Here is a 22,153-nt window from a genome sequence, read left to right on the forward strand (position 1 = left end):
TGCATCACCTTGCATTTATCCAGGTTGAACTCCATCTGCCACCTCTCAGCCCATCTCTGCATCCTGTCAATGTCGCGCTGCAGCCTACAACAGCCCTCTATACTGTCAACGACACCTCCAACCTTCGTGTCGTCTGCAAACTTGCTGACCCATCCTTCAATTCTTAGAAATAATGGGAGCTGCAGATGCTGGAGAATTCGAGATAACAAAGTGTGGGGCTGAATGAACACAGCAGGCCAAGCAGCATCTTCGGAGCAGTCTCTTAGGCCTAGACCCTTCATCAGAAAAGGGAGATGAGGAGAGGATTCTGAAATAAATAGGGAGAGAAGGGGAGGCAGATAGAAGATGGATAGAGGAGAAGATAGGTGGAGAGGAGACATACAAATAAAGGGGTGGGGATTGAGCCTGTAGAGGTGAGTATAGGTGGCGAGGTAGGGAGGGGATAGGTCAGCCCAGGGAGGATGGACAGGTCAAGGGGGGGTGCGGGATGAGGCTAGTAGGTAGGAAATGGAGTTACGGCTTGAGGTGGGAGGAGGGGATAGGTGAGAGGAAGAACAGGTTAGGGAGGCGTGGACAAGCTGGGCTGGTTTTGGGATGCAGTGGGGGGGGAAGGGAGATTTTGAAGCTAACGAAATCCACATTGATAGCATTGGGCTGCAGGGTTCCCAAGCAGAATATGAGTTGCTGTTCCTGCAACCTTCGGGAGGCATCATTGTGGCATTGCAGGAGGCGCAGGATGGACATGTCGTCTGAGGAATGGGAGGGGGAGTTGAAATGGTTCGTGACTGGGAGGTGCAGTTGTTTATTGCGAATCGGGCGTAGGTGTTCTGCAAAGCGGTCACCAAGTTACCGCTTGGTTTCCCCAATATACAGAAAGCCACAACAGGTACAGCGGATGCCGTATACCACATTGGCAGATGTGCAGGTGAACATCTGCTTGATGTGGAAAATCATCCTGGGGCCTGGGATGTGGGTGAGGGAGCAGATGTGGGGGCAAGTGTAGCACTTCCGGCAATTGCAGGGAGAAGTGCTGGGGCTGGAGGGGAGTGTGGAGCGGACAAGGGAGTCATGGAGAGAGTGGTCTCTACGGAAGGCAGACAAGGGTGGGGAGGGAAAAATGTCTTTGGTGGTGGGGTTGGATTGTAGATAGCAGAAGTGTCGGAGGATGACGCGTTGTATCCAGAGGTTGGTGGGGTGGTATGTGAGGACGAGAGGGATTCTCTTTTGGCGGTTATTGCGGAGACGAGATGTGAGGGATGAGTTGCGGGAAACACGGTCGAGGGTGTTCTCGACCACAGTGGGAGTTGTGGTCCTTGAAGAACGAGGTCATCTGGGACGTACAGGAATGGAATGCCTCATCCTGGGAGCACATGCAACGAAGGCGAAGGAATTGGGAATAGGGGATGGAATTTTTGCAGGAAGGTGGGTGGGAGGAGGTGTATTCTCTGTAGCTGTGGGAGTCGGTGGGCTTGAAATAGATATCGGTTTCTAGGTGGTTGCCTGAGATGGAGACAGAGGGGTCCAGGAAAGTGAGGGATGTCTTGGAGATGGTCCAGGTGAACTTGAGGTTGGGGTGGAAGGTGTTGGTGAAGTGGATGAACTGTTTGAGCTCCTCTTGGGAGCACGAGGCGGGATGAACTGTTCGAGCTCCTCTTGGGAGCACGAGGCGGGATGAACTGTTCGAGCTCCTTTTGGGAGCATGAGGCGGGATGAACGGTTCGAGCTCCTCTTGGGAGCATGAGGCGGGATGAACGGTTCGAGCTGCCAAAGGGCCAAAAAACCACTCAGTTCATAGGCAAGTTGAAATAAAGAAGAATTGAACTGTATAAACTTGAATTTTCTTAGACTGGAACACATGAAATGAGAAATAGAGGGTATCTACGAATCTGAGCGCATAGCTATTTGACAGCACTGAACACTACTTGCTACATCAGATCCTATTGTTTAAAATGATACTTGTTAAAAATGATACTTGTTAATGCGCACATTTTCAGCCCTTTCTTTATTATTCTGTTGAGACAAAAACAGAATGCAATTATCCAAAGTTTAACTCTTTCACATCCTAACAACAAAAGCATCAATTCTACATGTGGCAATTGGTTTAAGTACCTGCTGAGCAGTTTCGATTTTCTCATTTTCCATGTCTAAGGCAGTAAAGCCTTTGAGAAGAATATCTTCAGTGGATTCAGGAACTGCAGCTGTAAGAGGAACAGTGATGGATCTTGAAGCCAGGCTGCAAAGGTCCTCTATTGGCAACTGTTGGAAAGGTAACAGAGTTTCAGCTAGCTTAATTATATACATAGCAAGCAAACGGTGGGAGAGGTCTGACACTAGACTAGCAACTGAGAGGTTGAGAGTACAAATCCCACCATGGCACTCGCTCATAGCACCCAAGAAAAGTCATGAAACCCTCCGGATTATTGTACAAACCCAATTGACATCCTTTGGGAAAGGTTCAGTCCACACCTCCTGATTGATGTGTGCAGTACTGACAGATCATAGCAAACAAGGACATACAGACCATGGGTGCTTAGACAGAACGGGACATACAGATTACAACTGCACAGGTGGTGTGCAAAGCAAGATCAGCATTGAAGTTAGAGAGCCCATTCAACAATCTAACAATGGCTTTGGGCGAACCAACAGGTTGCTTATAGAGTAAATGCTGTTTTTCAGCATTTCGACAATCCAAAAACAGATCAGTGCTGTTATAATCAACAAATATATTGTGGAGGTGCCAGAGTTGGACTGGGGTGGGCAAGGTCAGAAATCACGTGACTCCAGATTATTGTACCAACAGGTTCATTTGAAAACACAGGCTCGGAGTCTTAAAAGCTTGTGTTTTCAAATAAACCTGTTGGACTAGAGCCTGGTGTTGCTTGATTTCTGACAAATATATTGGTAATGGGTCATTGACCATTAATTTATTAATACTTAGTGATGGTTATTTCAAGCTGACTTTAAGCAGAATACTGAAGGCTTGCTGTCAGCCCGGGGTTGTTATGACTTAGCTCACAAGGAAAGCAGCATTTACACCACAGAACAGAGTCTCACAAGCTGAAAACTGCGGCATTAGGTTTACACTAGTTAAAATAACTTTACCCCAATCCCTTGTGTTTGGGAGGACTTGGCCCACTGGTAATATATGACGGGAGTGAGAAGATTTACTTGCTCCTCATGAGATAGTAAAAACCACAATGCTGGAGTCAGAGATAATAGAGTGTGAAGCTGAAGGAACACAGCAGGCCAGGCAGCATCAGAGGTGTAGGAAAGTTGATGTTTTGGGTCAGGACCCTGCTTCAGAAGTTGGGTCCCAACCTGAAACATCAACTTTCCGACTCCTCGGATGCTGCCTGGCCTGCTGTGTTCCTTCAGCTTCACACTGTGTTACCTGCTTTGTACTCGTGTTGTCCTTATCCAATTTTCTTTGGGAGAACTCAACTATCCCAACATTTGCCAGGCTGGCCTCGTTAGCTTACGCTGTATCCAAAGACATCACCCCCTGCACCGACAGTGGTCCCTGGTCTGACGGCTCAAATTTAAAGTTATCACCCTTGCATTCATGCGTCTCTAATGTCTCGCCCAACACTCTCTGTAATGTCTTCCAACACAACAACCTTCTAACATTTCTGCAGTTCTCTAAATTATGGTCTTTTACATATTCTGTATTTTTGCTATTCCCTCCGTTAGAGACTCCACACACAGCTACCTATTACTGATGCTCTGTAGTTCCCTCATATAACCTGCCCAGAACCAGGGCCCCAGGAGCAGTGTTAAAAGGCAAACTTTACTCTTCTTTTCTCTTCTCCTGAAGTTATGCGTTTCTCACAGGTTGTGTGTTATGGTGTGTTAGTGCAGCCGTATTCATTGAAGAGCAAGAAGATTGTTTGAGAAAAAGAGTAATTTTCTTTTGATTCCCACTTTCCAGCTACACCTAGTCCTGAGTACTCCAGCAAGAGGACAATAAACTGAGATAGAAAGATAAGATAAAAGATAGGAGGACCAGAGAGTTGGCCATTCAGCCCTTTGAGCCTGTTCTGCCATTTCATATGATCATGGGTGATCATGCAACTCAGTGTGCTATTTCTCCTTTCTCCTCATACCCTTTCATCCCTTTAGCTCCATGAGCTAGACCTAACTCCTTCCTGAAAATATTCGATGTTTTGGCCTTAACCACTTCCTGCAGTGGAGAATTACACAGGTTCACCATACTTGGTGAAGGAGTCCTAATTGGGCTCACCTATATCCATACAGGAGGAATATCTTCCACTGCTCATCATGTCTAGTCCTGTTTAAAATTCATAGCATTTCTATGAGATTCCCCTCATTCTTCTCAACTCCAGTGAATATATTCCTAACCGATTCAATCTCTATTCATACATCAGTCCTGCCATTCCGAGAATCAGTCTGCCAAACCTTTGTTGCACCTCCTCCATAGCCAGACCTGGCTCCCTTGGATAAGGAGACCAAAATTTCATACAAGGCATCCCTGCTCCTGCACGCAAACTCTCTCAGAATAAAAGGCCAACAAACTATTTGCACACCTCACCTGCAGCTAACTTTCAGCGATGTATGTGAACTTAAGAGAAATGATCAACAGGGAAGACACTTCAAGAGCGTTTCTTACACTTGTGATATCGTGTTTTATGGTATTTTCACTCTTCACATTGACTGTTGGGACAATAGTTTCAATACTGTCAATGTTTAACTGAAAGAAAATCGCAGCTTCCAAAGGATGGATGGTATTTAACTGAAAAAAATGCAAAAAACTGTGCAAGGATGTTACCGAGACTGGAAGATTTGAATTGTAAAGAGAGGCTGAGTAGCCTGGGACATTTTTCCCCTCGACTATAAGAGGCTAAGGGGTGACCCTATAAAGGTTTGTAAAGCCATGAGGGGCATTGCTAAGATGAATTGCCAAGGTCTTTTCCCCAAGGTAGGGGGTTCCAAAATTAGTGGGCATAGGTTTAAGGTGAGAGGGCAAACACTTAAAAGGAACCTGAGGGGACAACTATTTCACACAGAGAATGGTGCATTTATGGAACAAGGTGCCAGAGGAAGTGGTAGAGGCGGGTAAAAATACAACATTTAAAAGACACTTGGACAGGTACATGGATAGGAAAGGTTTAGAGGGATATGGGTCAAATGCTGGCAAATGGGGCTCATTCAGTTTAGGAAATCTGGTCGGCATGGACAAGTTGGGCTAAAGGGCCTGTTTCCAAGCTGTATACCTCTACAATTCTAAATGAATGTCAGGCAAACAGGGTAACAACAGAAAGAAAACAGCATGGTCAAGACTGATGGCAGTAAGGTCTGGCTGTGTAAGAATGTAAGCTAATGAGGAGGACTCTTGTAGCACAATGGAAGTGAACCTGCTTCTGGGCCAGGAAAGTCTGGGTCCAAGTCCCACCTGCCCTGCAGAAATATCTGAACAGGTTAATTAACAATAGCTTCAATGCTGAATAATCAATATTGTGTAGGGTTCTTATGGCAACATCCCTACCTCTGAACTACTAGGTCCAGATTCAAGTCTCATCTGCTCGATTGGGATGTAAGACTACTCTGAACAGGTTGATTAGAAAATACCTATGTTCTTATGACGGTATTTAGAGGGATCAGACATGGAGAATTAAACACCTCTAAGCTCTGTGCTACGACTATTCTGTAAAATCCACTTCTGGGGAAGATTTAAATTAATTGTCATGGCTTGAGAGAAAATAGAACACGGCAAAACAAGAAATTGGATAGTTTTATCTTTTGAGATATCTGTGGAAAGTGCTGAGAACCTGTGTTATTCATCGGTACATCATCAACAATAATCCCTGTTCATTCTGTACAAAGCTCTGCAAGATTGCCCTTTCATATTAAAATTGCTGGTCTACAATTTAATGACTTCAGTATTTTCTCCTGCTTGAATTCGGAAAAGAGTGGCGTTGAGTTAAAACTTATTGCTGTTTCCAAGATGCATGTATTGAGCCAATAATTGTAAAAACAGAACAAGTGTGTGTTAAGGTTAAAAGCAGATGAGACACCCCTATGGTTATCAACCTGAAATGTTTCTCTCTCTATCGAGCCTCAAAAAAAGCTGTCAGGCCTGTTGAGAATTTCTAACATTTTCTGCTTTATTCCAAAGCATGCCATGCCTACGAATAGATTTTTCTCCCCGAGTTTTGGTTTTTGGGCTACATTCTAGAATCATTCTCAGTGTAAGAAAACCAAGGGGTACACCAGCAGGGAGACAAGCATACATTAGTAGATGGTGTGAAGAATATGCCAACACAGTCACTGCAAAATCACTAGATTAATGCAACGCTCAAACGATCTTTGTAAATGATGACTAAAATATTGTATTATGTTAATTCTCATTGTACTTAAAATCAAAATCATTGACTGCTACCAAATACAAAGCTTCAAATTAATGGCACTGTCCCACTGTTGGACAGAAGGTTCAAGTTCAAGTCCCACTTGGCCTGGAGGTATTAGTCGTAACAATGAAAAAAATACAAGAAGTTAAAGCAATAAATGAAATCATTCAAATTCTAGCTCCACTTTTTTGTTGTACCCCACATCCCTCAATTTGCTTACAGCACAACAATCCAATAATTTTAACCCTGAATATAACCACTGATTGGGTTCTTGCAATGGTCCCCCTAGCAGGCCAGAAATCCCAGGTTCAAGTTCACCTCCTCCTGAACAAGTCTATTAAAAATATCTATATTCAACGACAAAGTGTATAAAGGAAGCAAACACGTGAAGATGGCAAGATTTATGAGCATCAGCAACAATGAGATCAAAGATAAAAGAGGGATATGGATTGAAACATGAAACATGGGGTCTGAGACCCCATCATACATGCCTGTATGGCTAATGGTTAAAAGGCTTGGTTGCTCCAGCCTTTAAATCACATGGATAATTAGAAAACTTGAAATTTTATTCTACCAATAGTAATTCACGTCGCATAATCTAAGTTGCACATTAAAGGAGCTATGCTGAAGGATGATTAAAGGCTTTACGTAAAGTGAATTTTAAACAGTATTACAGGACATGAGGGAGGTAGAGAGATTCAGTAGTTTCAGGAGGAGATTACAAAGTCCGGACCAAGGGGGCTGATGGGACAGCCACCAAGGTGGGCTGAACAAGCAGTTAGATTCATTTCTTCCGGTTAGTGATAAAATATTCAAAATCAATTGATTTTGAGGTAAAGTTACGCTTAAATGAAATAACCGGATCAATGAATTTTTAACTAAAAATGTTCTGGACCTTGCAGTCAGAAATCATCCCACAAATATCAAGCATTCTCTGTGGAACAGACTTTCAGATTCCATGTCAATTTGTTTCTGGTATCAGGTCAAGGAAATCTTCAGCTATACAGCAGCAGCCATGTCAGCAATCAGAATAAATAGTCAATCATAATGAAGCATTCTCACAGACAACTAGGAAGTAAAAATATCTGAATTCCTTGACCCTCGATTTCCTAACTTTACAGATACCTAAAGTGGGACACATGAGATGAAGGCAAAAGATACGAATTTCAAAAAAAACAAGAAAATTGAAAATGTGGAATTTCTCATAACAGAGAAATTTATATTCAATACAAAATTAATTATTCAAACCAAATGAGGATGTAGGGCAGCTCAAAATCATTATGAACTAATGAGTACAAGAATAATACATACTAACAAATTAAATGAGTGCAACTCTTTCAAGGATTTTTATACCAGCACTAACAGTTTAAAAGTGCAAACAATTGTCAGTTCAGTGATTTCTGATTGACTGCACTGCTGGGACAGCTCAACAGTGCATGTTCTGGAGAGACACGGATTGACTGACAATAACCTCTGGATTTCCATATTTAACTGTGGCTGTATGAACTCCAGAAATTACTGTCAGTTTCGGCATAGTAGCAAGGGCGATATCTGCCAGTATCACGTTACTGCTACCTACAGCACAAGACATCCATTTAAATGAAAATAGATTGTTACACACCGTTATCGCTAACTGCAGCTGACCGCAATCAACTGACAAGACAACAAATGCTATATTATGGAGCTGGCAGGAAATGTATCCAATGAAACTCGTCATTATTTCATGCTATTATTCAGCCTGAAATACCAAAAGTAACAAATGACAGTTGATAATCAACAAATTGCTCAATGAAAAATAACTTCATTGTTGCTTTTTCCCATTTTATCTCCCCACTTAATTCACTGCCACTACGTCACAAAAGAAATTAAAATGTGCTTTTCAAAAGTACTGCAAAACTTGGAACAGTAGATGGCACAAAGTACAAACTGCCCCAAGGAGAGGCACCAAACAAAAGCATTAGTCAGGGTTCCTGCTCTCAATTCCTACACAGAGCTTTAATGAGGTGTAAACCTACATAAGCCAAGTTAACTGCAACCATCCTTTTTTGGGGGGGTGGGGGGGGAATGGTTGTCAAAATATTTATTAGTATCTCAGCTTAAAATGCTGTCTCCGGGTACAAACCTAATCCGCATGGATCAAGTGCATAACCGTTCCACCCGCTGTTCCTCCGGGTTGACACACCCCCAAAAATGAAGTCTTTGCATTTCAAAAACACATTTCACGTCCTCAGAATAATGCAAAGCACATAATGGCCAATAGTTGCTGTTTAGTGTCAAAAACACAGCAATCTGCAAGACTGGTCAAATAATTTTTGATTTAGGTTGAAGGATAAACAATAGGGAACTGTACACTGGGGAGAATTCCCCAGTCCTTCATCCAAATGGTTATGGAAGCGTTCACGTCCAAGAAGGAAGACAAATGGAGCTTCAGTTTAACACCTCTTCCATACCTCTTTCAAAGATAGCACCTCTAATAGAAGCAAAAATAGAAATTGCTGGAAAAGCTCAGCAGGTCTAGCAGCATCTGTGGAGAGAAATCAGAGTTAATGCTTCAGGTCCAGTGACCCTGTCGCTGTCGACCTGAAATGTTAACTGTTTTCTCTCCACAGATGCTGCTAGACCTGCTCAGCTTTTCCAGCAACTTCTATTTTTGTCTCCGATTTACAAGACCTGCAGTTCTTTTGGCTTTTATTTAGCATCTCTAATAGTGCAGCATGCCCTTGGTGCAGCGCTGGAGGTTTATGGGCTCATTTGCTGGAATGGGATTGTAGGCTTGAACCCACAGCTTCCTCACCCAGACGTGCGAGTGTTTGGCCACAGTCTGAAATCCCAGTGGGGGAGAAGAGTGACGTGGGGGGGGAGACATGCGGGGGGAGAAGAGTGACATAGAACAGAGAACAATACAGCGCAGAACAGGCCCTTCGGCCCTCGATGTTGCGCCAACCTGTGAACTAATCTAAGCCCCTCCCCTTACACTATCCCATCATTATCAATACGCTTATCCAAGGACTGTTTAAATGCCCCTAATGTGGCTGAGTTAACTACATTGGCAGGCAGGGCATTCCATGCCCTTACCACTCTCTGAGTAAAGAACCTGCCTCTGACATCTGTCTTAAATCTATCACCCCTCAATCTGAAGCTATGCCCCCTTGTACAAGCTGAAGTCATCATCCTCGGAAAAAGACTCTCACTGTCCACCCTATCTAATCCTCTGATCATCTTATACATCTCTATTAAATCTCCTCTTAGCCTCCAAGGAGAACAGACCCAAGTCCCTCAGCCTTTCTTCATAGGGCCCGTGCTCCAGACCAGGCAACATCCTGGTAAATTTCCTCCAAACCTTTTGCAATGCTTCCACATCCTTCTTGTAATGGGGCGACCAGAACTGCACGCAATATTCCAAATGAGTCCGCACGAGCGTTTTGTACAGTTGCACCATGACATCACGGCTCCGGAACTCAATCCCTCTACCAATAAAACCTAACACACCGTAAGCCTTAACAGCACTATCAACCTGGGTGGCAACTTTCAGGGATCTATGTACATGGACACCAAGATCCCTCTGCACATCCACACTACCAAGAATCTTTCCGGTATTCTGCCTTCCTATTATTCCTCCCAAAGTGAATCACCTCACATTTATCAGTATTTAACTCCATTTGCCACCTTTCAGCCCAATTCTGCAGTTTATCCGAGTCTCCCGGCAACCTGCAACATTCTTCCACACTGTCCACCACTCCACCGACTTTAGTGTCATCTGCAAACTTACTAACCCATCCACCTATGCCTGCGTCCAAGTCATTTATAAAAATGACAAACGGCAGTGGTTCCAAAACAGATCCTTGAGGCACACCACTAGTAACTGGACTCCAGGCTGAATATTTTCCATCTACCACCACTCATTGCCTTCTTACAGAAAGCCAGTTTCTAATCGAAACTGCTAAAACTCCCTCAATTCCATATTTGGGATTTTCTCCAATTGTATTTTCTGTATTTTCTCCAATTGCCTATCATGTGGAGCCTTATCAAAGGCTTTACTGAAGTCGATGTACACCATGTCAACTGCCCTACCCTCATCCACATGCTTGGTCACCTTCTCAAAAAACTCAATGAGGTTTGTGAGACACGACCTGCCCTTGACAAATCCATGCTGACTATCTCCAATCAAATTGTTGCTTGCTAGATTATTATAAATCCTATCTCTTATAATCCTTTCCAAAATGTTTCCCACAACAGACGTTAAGGCTCGCAAGTCTATAATTACCTGGGTCATCTCTACTGCCCTTCTTGAACAAGGGCACAACATTTGCAATCCTCCAGTGCTCTAGTACTAAACCTGTAGACAATGAGGGCTCAAAGATCAAGGCCAAAGGCTCCGCCACCTCCTCCCTAGCTTCCCAGACAATCCTCGGAAAAATCCGATCTGGCCAAGGGGATTTATCTACCTTCACACCTTCTAGAATTGATAACGCCTCCTCCTTACTAACCTTAATCATTTCAATTCTAGTAGCCCGTAACTCAGTTTTCTCCTCTATAATATTCTCCTGTTCCTCAGTGAAAACAGATGACAAATATTCGTTTAGCACCTCTCTGATCTCCACAGGGTCCACACACAACTTCCCACTTCTGTCTTTGATTGGCCCTATTTCTATCCTAGTCATCCTCTTATTCCTCACATACCTATAGGAAGCTTTAGGGTTCTCTTTTATTCTACCTGCTAATGTCTGCTCATGTCCCCTCCTTGCTCTTCTTAACTCTCTCTTTAAATCCTTCCTAGCTAATCTGTAACTCTCCATCACCTCATCTGAACCATCTCGTCTCATCGTCACATAAGCCGCCCTCTTCCACTTAACAAGAGATACAATTTTAGTAAACCACGGTTCCCTTGCCTTGTCACTTCCTCCCTGACTGACAGGGTGACATGGGGGGGTGAGTGACGTGGGCAGTGGTGTGACGTGGGGGGGTTACGTGGGGGGCGGCCGTGATAGTATTGTGGAGTGGTGTGGATAATGCTATGCGGAGGTGTGATGTGGGGGCATGGGGATAGTGTTGTGTGGGGGTGAGGATAGTGTTATGTGGGTTGTTGTGGGGGGTGATGTTGGGTGTCTGGGGTGATGGGGCTGTGTGATATTGTGGGGGAGGGGGGCAATTAGGAGGGGTTGGAGTGTTGTGGGGATGTGCGTGTGTGAGTGTGTGTCTGGCGTTTTGCAGGGGTGATGTTGGCGGTGGGGGGGTGATGTTGGCGGTGGGGGATGTTGGGAGTGGGGGGAGCAATGTTGGGTATGGTGTGGGGAGCGATGTTGGGGGGCTGGGAGGGGGTGAGATTGGGGTGGGTTGGGGATGTTGGGAGGGGGTGTGGGGGCAGTCATGTTGGGGGGAGTGGGGGGTGAGTGATGTTGGGGGGTGGGGTGAGTGACGTTTGGCGGGGGTGGGGGGAGTGATGAGTGTGGGGGGTGTGATGAGTGTGGGGGGTGTGATGAGTGTGGGGGGTGTGATGAGTGTGGGGGGTGTGATGAGTGTGGGGGGTGTGATGAGTGTGGGGGGTGTGATGAGTGTGGGGGGTGGGGGAGTGACGTCGGGGGGGTGCGGGAGTGACGTCGGGGGGGTGCGGGAGTGACGTCAGGGGGGTGCGGGAGTGACGTCAGGGGGGTGCGGGAGTGACGTCAGGGGGGTGTGAGAAAATTAGTGTGGGGGGAGTGATGTCGGGGGGGTGAGAAAATGAGTGTGGGGGGATTGATGTCGGGGGGGTGGCGGGAGTAATGTGGGGGGGTTGGGGGTGTGATGTCGGGGGGGTGAGGGGAGTGATGTCGGGGGGGGTGAGGGGAGTGATGTCGGGGGGGGGTGAGGGGAGTGATCTCGGGGGGGGGTGAGGGGAGTGATCTCGGGGGGGTGAGGGGAGTGATCTCGGGGGGGGGGGTCGGGGGTGTCATGTCGGGGGGGTCGGGGGTGTGATGTCGGGGGGGTCGGGGGTGTGATGTCGGGGGGTGAGAAGATGAGTGTGGGGGGGGGGTGAGAAGATGGGTGTGGGGGGAGTGATGTCGGGGGTTAATGGGAGTGATGTCGGGGGGGTAAGGGGAGTGAATTCGGGGGGGGTGGGGGGGGCGTGATGGTGGGGGGGTGGGGGGGGCGTGATGGTGGGGGGGTGGGGGGGGCGTGATGGTGGGGGGGTGGGGGGGGGCGTGATGGTGGGGGGGTGGGGGGGGCGTGATGGTGGGGGGGTGGGGGGGGCGTGATGGTGGGGGGGTGGGGGGGGCGTGATGGTGGGGGGGTGGGGGGGGCGTGGGGGGAGAGAAGAGTGTCGGGGGGAGAGAAGAGTGTCGCGGGGGCGCGGGGGCGATGTCGCGGGGGCGCGGGGGCGATGTCGCGGGGGCGCGGGGGCGATGTCGCGGGGGCGCGGGGGCGATGTCGCGGGGGCGCGGGGGCGATGTCGCGGGGGCGATGTCGCGGGGGCGCGGGGGCGATGTCGCGGGGGCGATGTCGCGGGGGCGCGGGGGCGATGTCGCGGGGGCGATGTCGCGGGGGCGCGGGGGCGATGTCGCGGGGGCGATGTCGCGGGGGCGATGTCGCGGGGGCGATGTCGCGGGGGCGATGTCGCGGGGGCGATGACGCCGGGGGCGATGACGCCGGGGGGGCGATGACGCGGGGGGGGCGGGAGCGATGACGCGGGGGTGGGGGGAGCGATGACGCGGGGGTGGGGGGAGCGATGACGCGGGGGTGGGGGGAGCGATGACGCGGGGGTGGGGGGAGCGATGACGCGGGGGTGGGGGGAGCGATGACGCGGGGGTGGGGGGAGCGATGACGCGGGGGTGGGGGGAGCGATGACGCGGGGGGTGGGGGGAGCGATGACGCGGGGGTGGGGGGAGCGATGACGCGGGGGTGGGGGGAGCGATGACGCGGGGGTGGGGGGAGCGATGACGCGGGGGTGGGGGGAGCGATGACGCGGGGGTGGGGGGAGCGATGACGCGGGGGTGGGGGGAGCGATGACGCGGGGGTGGGGAGAGCGATGACGCGGGGGTGGGGAGAGCGATGACGCGGGGGTGGGGAGAGCGATGACGCGGGGGTGGGGAGAGCGATGACGCGGGGGTGGGGAGAGCGATGACGCGGGGGTGGGGAGAGCGATGACGCGGGGGTGGGGGGAGCGATGACGGGGGGGTGGGGGGAGTGATGACGGGGGGGTGGGGGGAGTGATGACGGGGGGGTGAGAAAATGAGTGTGGGGGGAGTGATGTCAGGGGCTGGGGGGGGAGTGATGACGGGGGGGTGAGAAAATGAGTGTGGGGGGAGTGATGTCAGGGGCTGGGGGGGGAGTGATGACGGGGGGGTGAGAAAATGAGTGTGGGGGCAGTGATGTCGGGGGGGTGGGGGGAGTAATGTGGGGGGGTTGGGGGTGGGATGTCGGGGCGGGGTTGGGGGTGGGATGTCGGGGGGGTTGGGGGTGGGATGTCGGGGGGGTGGGGGGAGTGAGATGTCGGGGGGGGGGTTGGGGGTGGGATGTCGGGGGGGGTTGGGGGCGAGTGATGTCGGGGGGGGTGGGGGCGAGTCATGTCGGGGGGGGTGGGGGCGAGTCATGTCGGGGGGGGTGGGGGCGAGTCATGTCGGGGGGGGTGGGGGCGAGTCATGTCGGGGGGGGTGGGGGCGAGTCATGTCGGGGGGGGTGGGGGCGAGTGATGTCGGGGGGGTGGGGTGTGATGTCGGGGGGTGAGAAGATGAGTGTGGGGGGGGGTGTGAAGATGGGTGTGGGGGGAGTGATGTCGGGGTGGTAAGGGGAGTGAAGTCGGGGAGGTGGGGGGGGCGAGTGATGTCGGGGGGGATGGGGGGGCGAGTGATGTCGGGGGGGATGGGGGGGCGAGTGATGTCGGGGGGGATGGGGGGGCGAGTGATGTCGGGGGGGATGGGGGGGCGAGTGATGTCGGGGGGGTGGGGGCGAGTGATGTCGGGGGGGTGGGGGCGAGTGATGTCGGGGGGGTGGGGGCGAGTGATGTCGGGGGCGTGGGGTGTGATGTCGGGGGGTGAGAAGATGAGTGTGGGGGGGGTGATGTCGGGGTGGTAAGGGGAGTGAAGTCGGGGAGGTGGGGGGGGCGAGTGAAGTCGGGGAGGTGGGGGGGGAGAGTGATGTCGGGGGGGATGGGGGGGGCGAGTGATGTCGGGGGGGATGGGGGGGGCGAGTGATGTCGGGGGTGATGGGGGGGGGCGAGTGATGTCGGGGGGGTGGGGTGTGATGTCGGGGGGGTGAGAAGATGAGTGTGGGGGGGGTGAGAAGATGGGTGTGGGGGGAGTGATGTCGGGGTGGTAAGGGGGGCGAGTGATGTCGGGGTGGTAAGGGGGGCGAGTGATGTCGGGGAGGTGGGGGGGGGGGCGAGTGATGTCGGGGAGGTGGGGGGGGCGAGTGATGTCGGGGGGGATGGGGGGGCGAGTGATGTCGGGGGGGATGTCGGGGGGGATGGGGGGGGGGAGTGGTGTCGCGGGGGCGCGGGAGAGGTGTCGCGAGGGGCGGGGGGAGTGAGGGCGGGGGGAGCGGGGGGGGAGTGAGGGCGGGGGGCGCGGGGGGGGAGTGAGGGCGGGGGGCGCGGGGGGGGAGTGAGGGCGGGGGGCGCGGGGGGGGAGTGAGGGCGGGGGGGGAGTGAGGGCGGGGGGGGAGTGAGGGCGGGGGGGGAGTGAGGGCGGGGGGGGAGTGAGGGCGGGGGGGGAGTGAGGGCGGGGGGGGAGTGAGGGCGGGGGGGGAGTGAGGGCGGGGGGGGAGTGAGGGCGGGGGGGGAGTGAGGGCGGGGGGGGAGTGAGGGCGGGGGGGGAGTGAGGGCGGGGGGGGAGTGAGGGCGGGGGGGAGTGAGGGCGGGGGGGGAGTGAGGGCGGGGGGCGCGGGGGGGGAGTGAGGGCGGGGGGCGCGGGGGGGGAGTGAGGGCGGGGGGCGCGGGGGGGGAGTGAGGGCGGGGGGCGCGGGGGGGGAGTGAGGGCGGGGGGCGCGGGGGGGGAGTGAGGGCGGGGGGCGCGGGGGGGGAGTGAGGGCGGGGGGCGCGGGGGGGGAGTGAGGGCGGGGGGCGCGGGGGGGGAGTGAGGGCGGGGGGCGCGGGGGGGGAGTGAGGGCGGGGGGCGCGGGGGGGGAGTGAGGGCGGGGGGCGCGGGGGGGGAGTGAGGGCGGGGGGCGCGGGGGGGGAGTGAGGGCGGGGGGCGCGGGGGGGGAGTGAGGGCGGGGGGCGCGGGGGGGGAGTGAGGGCGGGGGGCGCGGGGGGGGAGTGAGGGCGGGGGGCGCGGGGGGGGAGTGAGGGCGGGGGGCGCGGGGGGGGAGTGAGGGCGGGGGGCGCGGGGGGGGAGTGAGGGCGGGGGGCGCGGGGGGGGAGTGAGGGCGGGGGGCGCGGGGGGGGAGTGAGGGCGGGGGGCGCGGGGGGGGAGTGAGGGCGGGGGGCGCGGGGGGGGAGTGAGGGCGGGGGGCGCGGGGGGGGGAGTGAGGGCGGGGGGCGCGGGGGGGGAGTGAGGGCGGGGGGCGCGGGGGGGGAGTGAGGGCGGGGGGCGCGGGGGGGGAGTGAGGGCGGGGGGCGCGGGGGGGGAGTGAGGGCGGGGGGCGCGGGGGGGGAGTGAGGGCGGGGGGCGCGGGGGGGGAGTGAGGGCGGGGGGCGCGGGGGGGGAGTGAGGGCGGGGGGCGCGGGGGGGGAGTGAGGGCGGGGGGCGCGGGGGGGGAGTGAGGGCGGGGGGCGCGGGGGGGGGAGTGAGGGCGGGGGGCGCGGGGGGGGGAGTGAGGGCGGGGGGCGCGGGGGGGGAGTGAGGGCGGGGGGCGCGGGGGGGGAGTGAGGGCGGGGGGCGCGGGGGGGGAGTGAGGGCGGGGGGCGCGGGGGGGGAGTGAGGTCGGGGTCCGTGGGGGGAGTGAGGTCGGGGGCCGGGGGGGGAGTGAGGTCGGGGGCCGGGGGGGGAGTGAGGGCGGGGGGCGCGGGGGGAGTGAGGTCGGGGGCCTGGGGGGAGTGAGGTCGGGGGCCTGGGCGGAGTGATGTCGGGGGCGTGGGGGGAGTGATGTCGGGGGCGTGGGGGGAGTGATGTCGGGGGCGTGGGGGGAGTGATGTCGGGGGCGTGGGGGGAGTGATGTCAGGGTGTTGAGGGGAGTGATGTCGGGGGGGTTGAGGGGAGTGATGTCGGGGGGGTTGGGGGTGTGATGTCCGTGCGGTTGGGGGTGTGATGTCGGGGGATGAGAAGATGGGTGTGGGGGGAGTGACGTCGGTGGGGGGTAAAAGGAGTGTGATGTCGGGGGAGTAAGGGGTGTGATGTCGGGGGTTGAGGGGAGTGATGTCGGGGGGTGGGGGGGGCGTGATGTCGGGGGGTGGGGGGGGCGTGATGTCGGGGGGATGGGGGGGGCGAGTGATGTCGGGGGGATGGGGGGGCGAGTGATGTCGGGGGGGATGGGGGGGGCGAGTGATGTCGGGGGGGATGGGGGGGGCGAGTGATGTCGGGGGGATGGGGGGGGCGAGTGATGTCGGGGGGATGGGGGGGGCGAGTGATGTCGGGGGGATGGGGGGGAGTGATGTCGGGGGGGATGGGGGGGTCGAGTGATGTCGGGGGGGATGGGGGGGCGAGTGATGTCGGGGGGGATGGGGGGGCGAGTGATGTCGGGGGGGATGGGGGGGCGAGTGATGTCGGGGGGGATGGGGGGGGCGAGTGATGTCGGGGGGGATGGGGGGGGCGAGTGATGTCGGGGGGGATGGGGGGGGCGAGTGATGTCGGGGGGGATGGGGGGGCGAGTGATGTCGGGGGTCGCCGGAGTGGTGTCGCGGGGGCGCCGGAGTGGTGTCGCGGGGGCGCGGCGGGAGTGATGACGGGGGCGGGGGGAGTGATGACGGGGGCGGGGGGAGTGATGACGGGGGCGGGGGGAGTGATGACGGGGGCGGGGGGAGTGATGACGGGGGGGTGCAGGAGTGATGTCGGGGGGGGGTGAGAAAATGAGTGTGGGGGGAGTGATGTCAGGGGGGTGGGTGGAGTGATGACGGGGGGGGTGAGAAAATGAGTGTGGGGGGAGTGATGTCGGGGGGGTGGGGGGAGTAATGTGGGGGGGTTGGGGGTGTGATGTCGGGGGGGGTTGGGGGTGGGATGTCGGGGGGTTGGGGGTGGGATGTCGGGGGGGTTGGGGGTGGGATGTCGGGGGGTGAGAAGATGATTGTGGGGGGGGTGAGAAGATGAGTGCGGGGGGGTGAGGGGAGTGATGTCGGGGGGGTGAGGGGAGTGATGTCGGGGGGGTGGGGGGGAGTGATGGCGGGGGGGTGGGGGGAGTGACGGCGGGGGGGTGGGGGGAGTGACGGCGGGGGGGTGGGGGGTGTGACGGCGGGGGGGTGGGGGGTGTGACGGCGGGGGGGTGGGGGGTGTGACGGCGGGGGGGTGGGGGGTGTGACGGCGTGGGGGGTTGGGGGTGTGACGGCGGGGGGGGTTGGGGGTGTGACGGCGGGGGGGTTGGGGGTGTGACGGCGGGGGGGTTTGGAGTGTGACGGCGGGGGGGTTTGGAGTGTGACGGCGGGGGGGTTGGGGGTGTGACGGCGGGGGGGGTTGGGGTTGTGACGTCGGGGGTGTGGGGGGAGTGATGTCGGGGGTGTGGGGGGAGTGATGTCGGGGGTGTGGGGGGAGTGATGTCGGGGGTGTGGGGGGAGTGATGTCGGGGGTGTGGGGGGAGTGATGTCGGGGGTGTGGGGGGAGTGATGTCGGGGGGGGGTGTGATGTTGGGGGGGGTTGGGGGTGTGATGTCGGGGGGGTGGGGAAGTGATGTCGGGGGGGTGGGGAAGTGATGTCGGGGGGTTGAGGGGAGTGATGTCAGGGGGGGTTGAGGGGAGTGATGTCGGGGGGGGGTTGAGGGGAGTGATGTCCGTGGGGTTGGGGGTGTGATGTCGGGGGATGAGAAGATGGGTGTGGGGGGAGTGACGTCGGGGGGGGGTAAAAGGGGTGTGATGTCGGGGGAGTAAGGGGTGTGATGTCGGGGGTTGAGGGGGGGAGTGATGTCGGGGGGTGGGGGGGGGGGGGGGAGTGATGTCGGGGGGAGTGGGGGGCGTGATGCCGGGGGGGGGGTGGGGGGCGTGATGCCGGGGGGGGGGGTGGGGGGCGTGATGTCGGGGGGATGGGGGGGTGTGATGTCGGGGGGATGGGGGGCGTGATGTCGGCGGGGGTGCGGGAGTGATGTCGGCGGGGGTGCGGGAGTGATGTCGGCGGGGGTGAGAAAATGAGTGTGGGGGGAGTGATGTCGGGGGGGCGGGGGGAGTGACGTCAGGGGGGGGGTTGGGGGTGGGGGCGTGATGTCGGGGGATGGGGGGGATTGATGTCGGGGGGGTGGGGGGAGTGATGTCGGGAGGGTGGGCTGACTGATGCCGGGGGGATGGGGGGTGTGATGCCGGGGGGATGGGGGGTGTGATGCCGGGGGGATGGGGGGAGTGATGATTGTGGGGGGTGCGGGAGTGATGTCGGCGGGGGTGCGGGAGTGATGTCGGCGGGGTGTGAAAATGAGTGTGGGGGGAGTGATGTCAGGGGGGCGGGGGGAGTGACGACGGGGGGGGCGGGGGGAGTGACGACGGGGGGGGGCGGGGGGAGTGACGACGGGGGGGGCGGGGGGAGTGACGACGGGGGGGGGCGGGAAAATGAGTGTGGGGGGTGCGATGTCGGGGGGGGGGTTGGGGGTGCGATGTCGGGGGGGGGGTTGGGGGTGCGATGTCGGGGGGGGGTTGGGGGTGCGATGTCGGGGGGGGGGTTGGGGGTGCGATGTCGGGGGGGGTGGGGGAGCGATGTCGGGGGGGGTTGGGGGAGCGATGTCGGGGGGGTTGGGGGAGCGATGTCGGGGGGGGTTGGGGGAGCGATGTCGGGGGGGGTTGGGGGAGCGATGTCGGGGGGGTGGGGGGAGCGATGTCGGGGGGGTGGGGGAGCGATGTCGGGGGGGTTGGGGGAGTGATGTCGGGGGGGTTGGGGGTGGGATGTCGGGGGGTGAAAAGATGAGTGTGGGGGGTAAGGGGAGTGATGTCGGGCGGTAGGGGGGAGTGATGCCGGGGGGTTGGGGGGAGTGCTGCCGGGGGGTTGGGGGGAGTGCTGCCGGGGGGTTGGGGGGAGTGATGCCGGGGGGTTGGGGGGAGTGATGCCGGGGGGTTGGGGGGAGTGATGCCGGGGGGTTGGGGGGAGTGATGCCGGGGGGATGGGGGGAGTGATGCCGGGGAGATGGGGGGAGTGATGCCGGGATGTGCCGGAGTGATGTCGCGGGGGTGCGGGAGTGATGTCGGGGGGGTGAGGGGAGTGATGTCGGGGGGGTGAGGGGAGTGGTGTCGGGGGGGTGAGGGGAGTGGTGTCGGGGGGGTGAGGGGAGTGGTGTCGGGGGGGTGGGGGGAGTGGTGTCGGGGGGGTGGGGGGAGTGGTGTCGGGGGGGGTGGGGGGAGTGGTGTCGGGGGGGTGGGGGGAGTGGTGTCGGGGGGGTGGGGGGAGTGGTGTCGGGGTGAGGGGGGGAGTGGTGTCGGGGTGAGGGGGGTGTGATGTCGGGGTGAGGGGGGTGTGATGTCGGGGGGAGTGATGTCGGGGGGTGGGGGGAGTGATGTCGGGGGGTGAGGTCGGGGGGTTGGGGGTGTGATGTCGGGGGGTGAGTGGAGTGATGTCGGGGGGTTGGGGGTGTGATGTCGGGGGGTGAGTGGAGTGATGTCGGGGGGTGAGGGGAGTGATGTCGGGGGGTGAGGGGAGTGATGTCGGTGGGTGAGGGGAGTGATGTCGGTGGGGTTGGGGGTGTGATGTCGGGGGGTGAGTGGAGTGATGTCGGGGGTTTGGGGGTGTGATGTCGGGGGGGTGGGGGGTGTGATGTCGGGGGGGTGGGGGGTGAGATGTCGGGGGGGTGGGGGGAGTGATGTCGGGGGGGGTGGGGGGAGTGATGTCGGGGGGGTGGGGGGAGTGATGTCGGGGGGTGGGGGGAGTGATGTCGGGGGGGTGGGGGGAGTGATGTCGGGCGGTGAGATGATGAGTGTGGGCGGGTAAAGGGAGTGATGTCGGGGGGGTGAGGGGAGTGATGTCGGGGGGGCTAAGGGGAGTGATGTCGGGGGGGTTGGGGGTGGGATGTCGGGGGGGTTGGGGGTGGGATGTCGGGGGGGTTGGGGAGTGATGTCGGGGGGTGAAAAGATGAGTGTGGGGGGTAAGGGGAGTGATGCCGTGGGGTTGGGGGGAGTGATGCCGGGGGGTTGGGGGGAGTGATGCCGGGGGGGTTGGGGGGAGTGATGCCGGGGGGTTGGGGGGAGTGATGCCGGGGGGTTGGGGGGAGTGATGCCGGGGGGTTGGGGGGAGTGATGCCGGGGGGTTGGGGGGAGTGATGCCGGGGGGATGGGGGGAGTGATGCCGGGGGGATGGGGGGAGTGATGCCGGGGGGATGGGGGGAGTGATGTCGGGGGGATGGGGGGAGTGATGTCGGGATGTGCCGGAGTGATGTCAGCGGGGGAGTGATGATTGTGGGGGGTGCGGGAGTGATGTCGCGGGGGTGCGGGAGTGATGTCGGGGGGGTGGGGGGAGTGGTGTCGGGGGGGTGGGGGGAGTGGTGTCGGGGGGGTGGGGGGAGTGGTGTCGGGGTGAGGGGGGGGAGTGGTGTCGGCGTGAGGGGGGTGTGATGTCGGGGTGAGGGGGGTGTGATGTCGGGGTGAGGGGGGTGTGATGTCGGGGGGTGGGGGGAGTGATGTCGGGGGGTGGGGGGAGTGATGTCGGGGGGTGGGGGGAGTGATGTCGGGGGGTGGGGGGAGTGATGTCGGGGGGTGGGGGGAGTGATGTCGGGGGGTGGGGGGAGTGATGTCGGGGGGTGGGGGGGTGAGGTCGGGGGGTGGGGGGTGTGATGTCGGGGGGTGAGTGGAGTGATGTCGGGGGGTTGGGGGTGTGATGTCAGGGGGTGAGTGGAGTGATGTCGGGGGGTGAGGGGAGTGATGTCGGGGGGGTGAGTGGAGTGATGTCGGGGGGTTGGGGGAGTGATGTCGGGGGGGTGGGGGGAGTGATGTCGGGGGGGTGGGGGGAGTGATGTCGGGGGGGGTGAGAAGATGGGGGGGGCTGGGGATAATGTGTGGTGGGGGGTGCGGCGGTGCGCGCTGAGCCGCTGGCCCGGGCCTGGCTCTTGCTCCCTGCCAGTCCCCGCAGGGCTGAGGCCCGGGACTCAGTCTCATCCCCACACCTGGGCAACGTGGCACTGACTCCCGGGCCCCGCTGAGCCGGAGCCTGAGGCCGGGACACCGGAGGGGGAGGTGGGGGCAGGTGGGAGATACAGAGAGGCCCCGGGCTGGTCCGGGCCCAAGCCTCCACATCCCCGGCCCGTCTTGCGGGCTGTGAGTCGGCCCGGATCCCCGCTCTGCTCCTGGGCCTCTCCGTGTCCGTATCCCCGGGCTCGGGCACTTACCTGGGCCGGCAGCGGTGTGTTGTCAGCGGCCTCCCGCAGCTCGGAGACGCTCCGGCTCTGGGTTTGGGTAAGTGGGGCACTGGGATCCGGGCCCCGCTCCCACAGCGACAGGCTCAGCTGCTCCCGGCTCCGTAGCTCAGGCCCGTCCGCACACAGCTCCGCCATTGTGTCCCGGAAACAGCGCGGGAGCCCTCCCACCGGGGGTGGAGGGAGAGACCGGGATCGGCGGGTGGGGGGGGGCGGAGGTCACAGGGACCGGGGTCGGGGCGGGGCGGCAGGTCACAGGGATCGGGATCGGGTGGGGGGGAGGTCACAGGGACCGGGATCGGGGGGAGTACCGGATCACAGGGACTCTGATCAGGGGGACCGGATCACAGGGACCGGGATCGGTTGGGGGAGAGCGATCCCAGGGACCGGGATGAGGGGAACTGGATAACAGG

At 58.3% G+C, this 22,153-nt stretch overlaps 1 protein-coding gene across 2 annotated transcripts in view; it reads right to left on the reverse strand.

Annotated features, from left to right (window-relative positions):
* Positions 1-21,952, reverse strand: part of cog3 (component of oligomeric golgi complex 3) — an 81,960-nt gene extending 60,008 nt beyond the window's left edge. For both annotated transcript variants that reach the window (XM_048540543.2, XM_048540544.2), the window contains exons 1-2: positions 21,714-21,952; positions 2,110-2,256 (exon numbers count right to left, since the gene is read on the reverse strand). In XM_048540543.2, the coding sequence (XP_048396500.2) occupies positions 2,110-2,256; positions 21,714-21,878 (312 nt within the window). In that variant the 5' untranslated portion in view covers positions 21,879-21,952. The remainder of the gene's footprint in view (positions 1-2,109; positions 2,257-21,713) is intronic.
* Between the last annotated feature and the right edge of the window lie 201 nt (positions 21,953-22,153).

The sequence above is a fragment of the Stegostoma tigrinum genome, chromosome 12 (genome assembly GCF_030684315.1).
Source record: "Stegostoma tigrinum isolate sSteTig4 chromosome 12, sSteTig4.hap1, whole genome shotgun sequence".
Taxonomy (NCBI): Eukaryota; Metazoa; Chordata; class Chondrichthyes; order Orectolobiformes; family Stegostomatidae; genus Stegostoma; species Stegostoma tigrinum.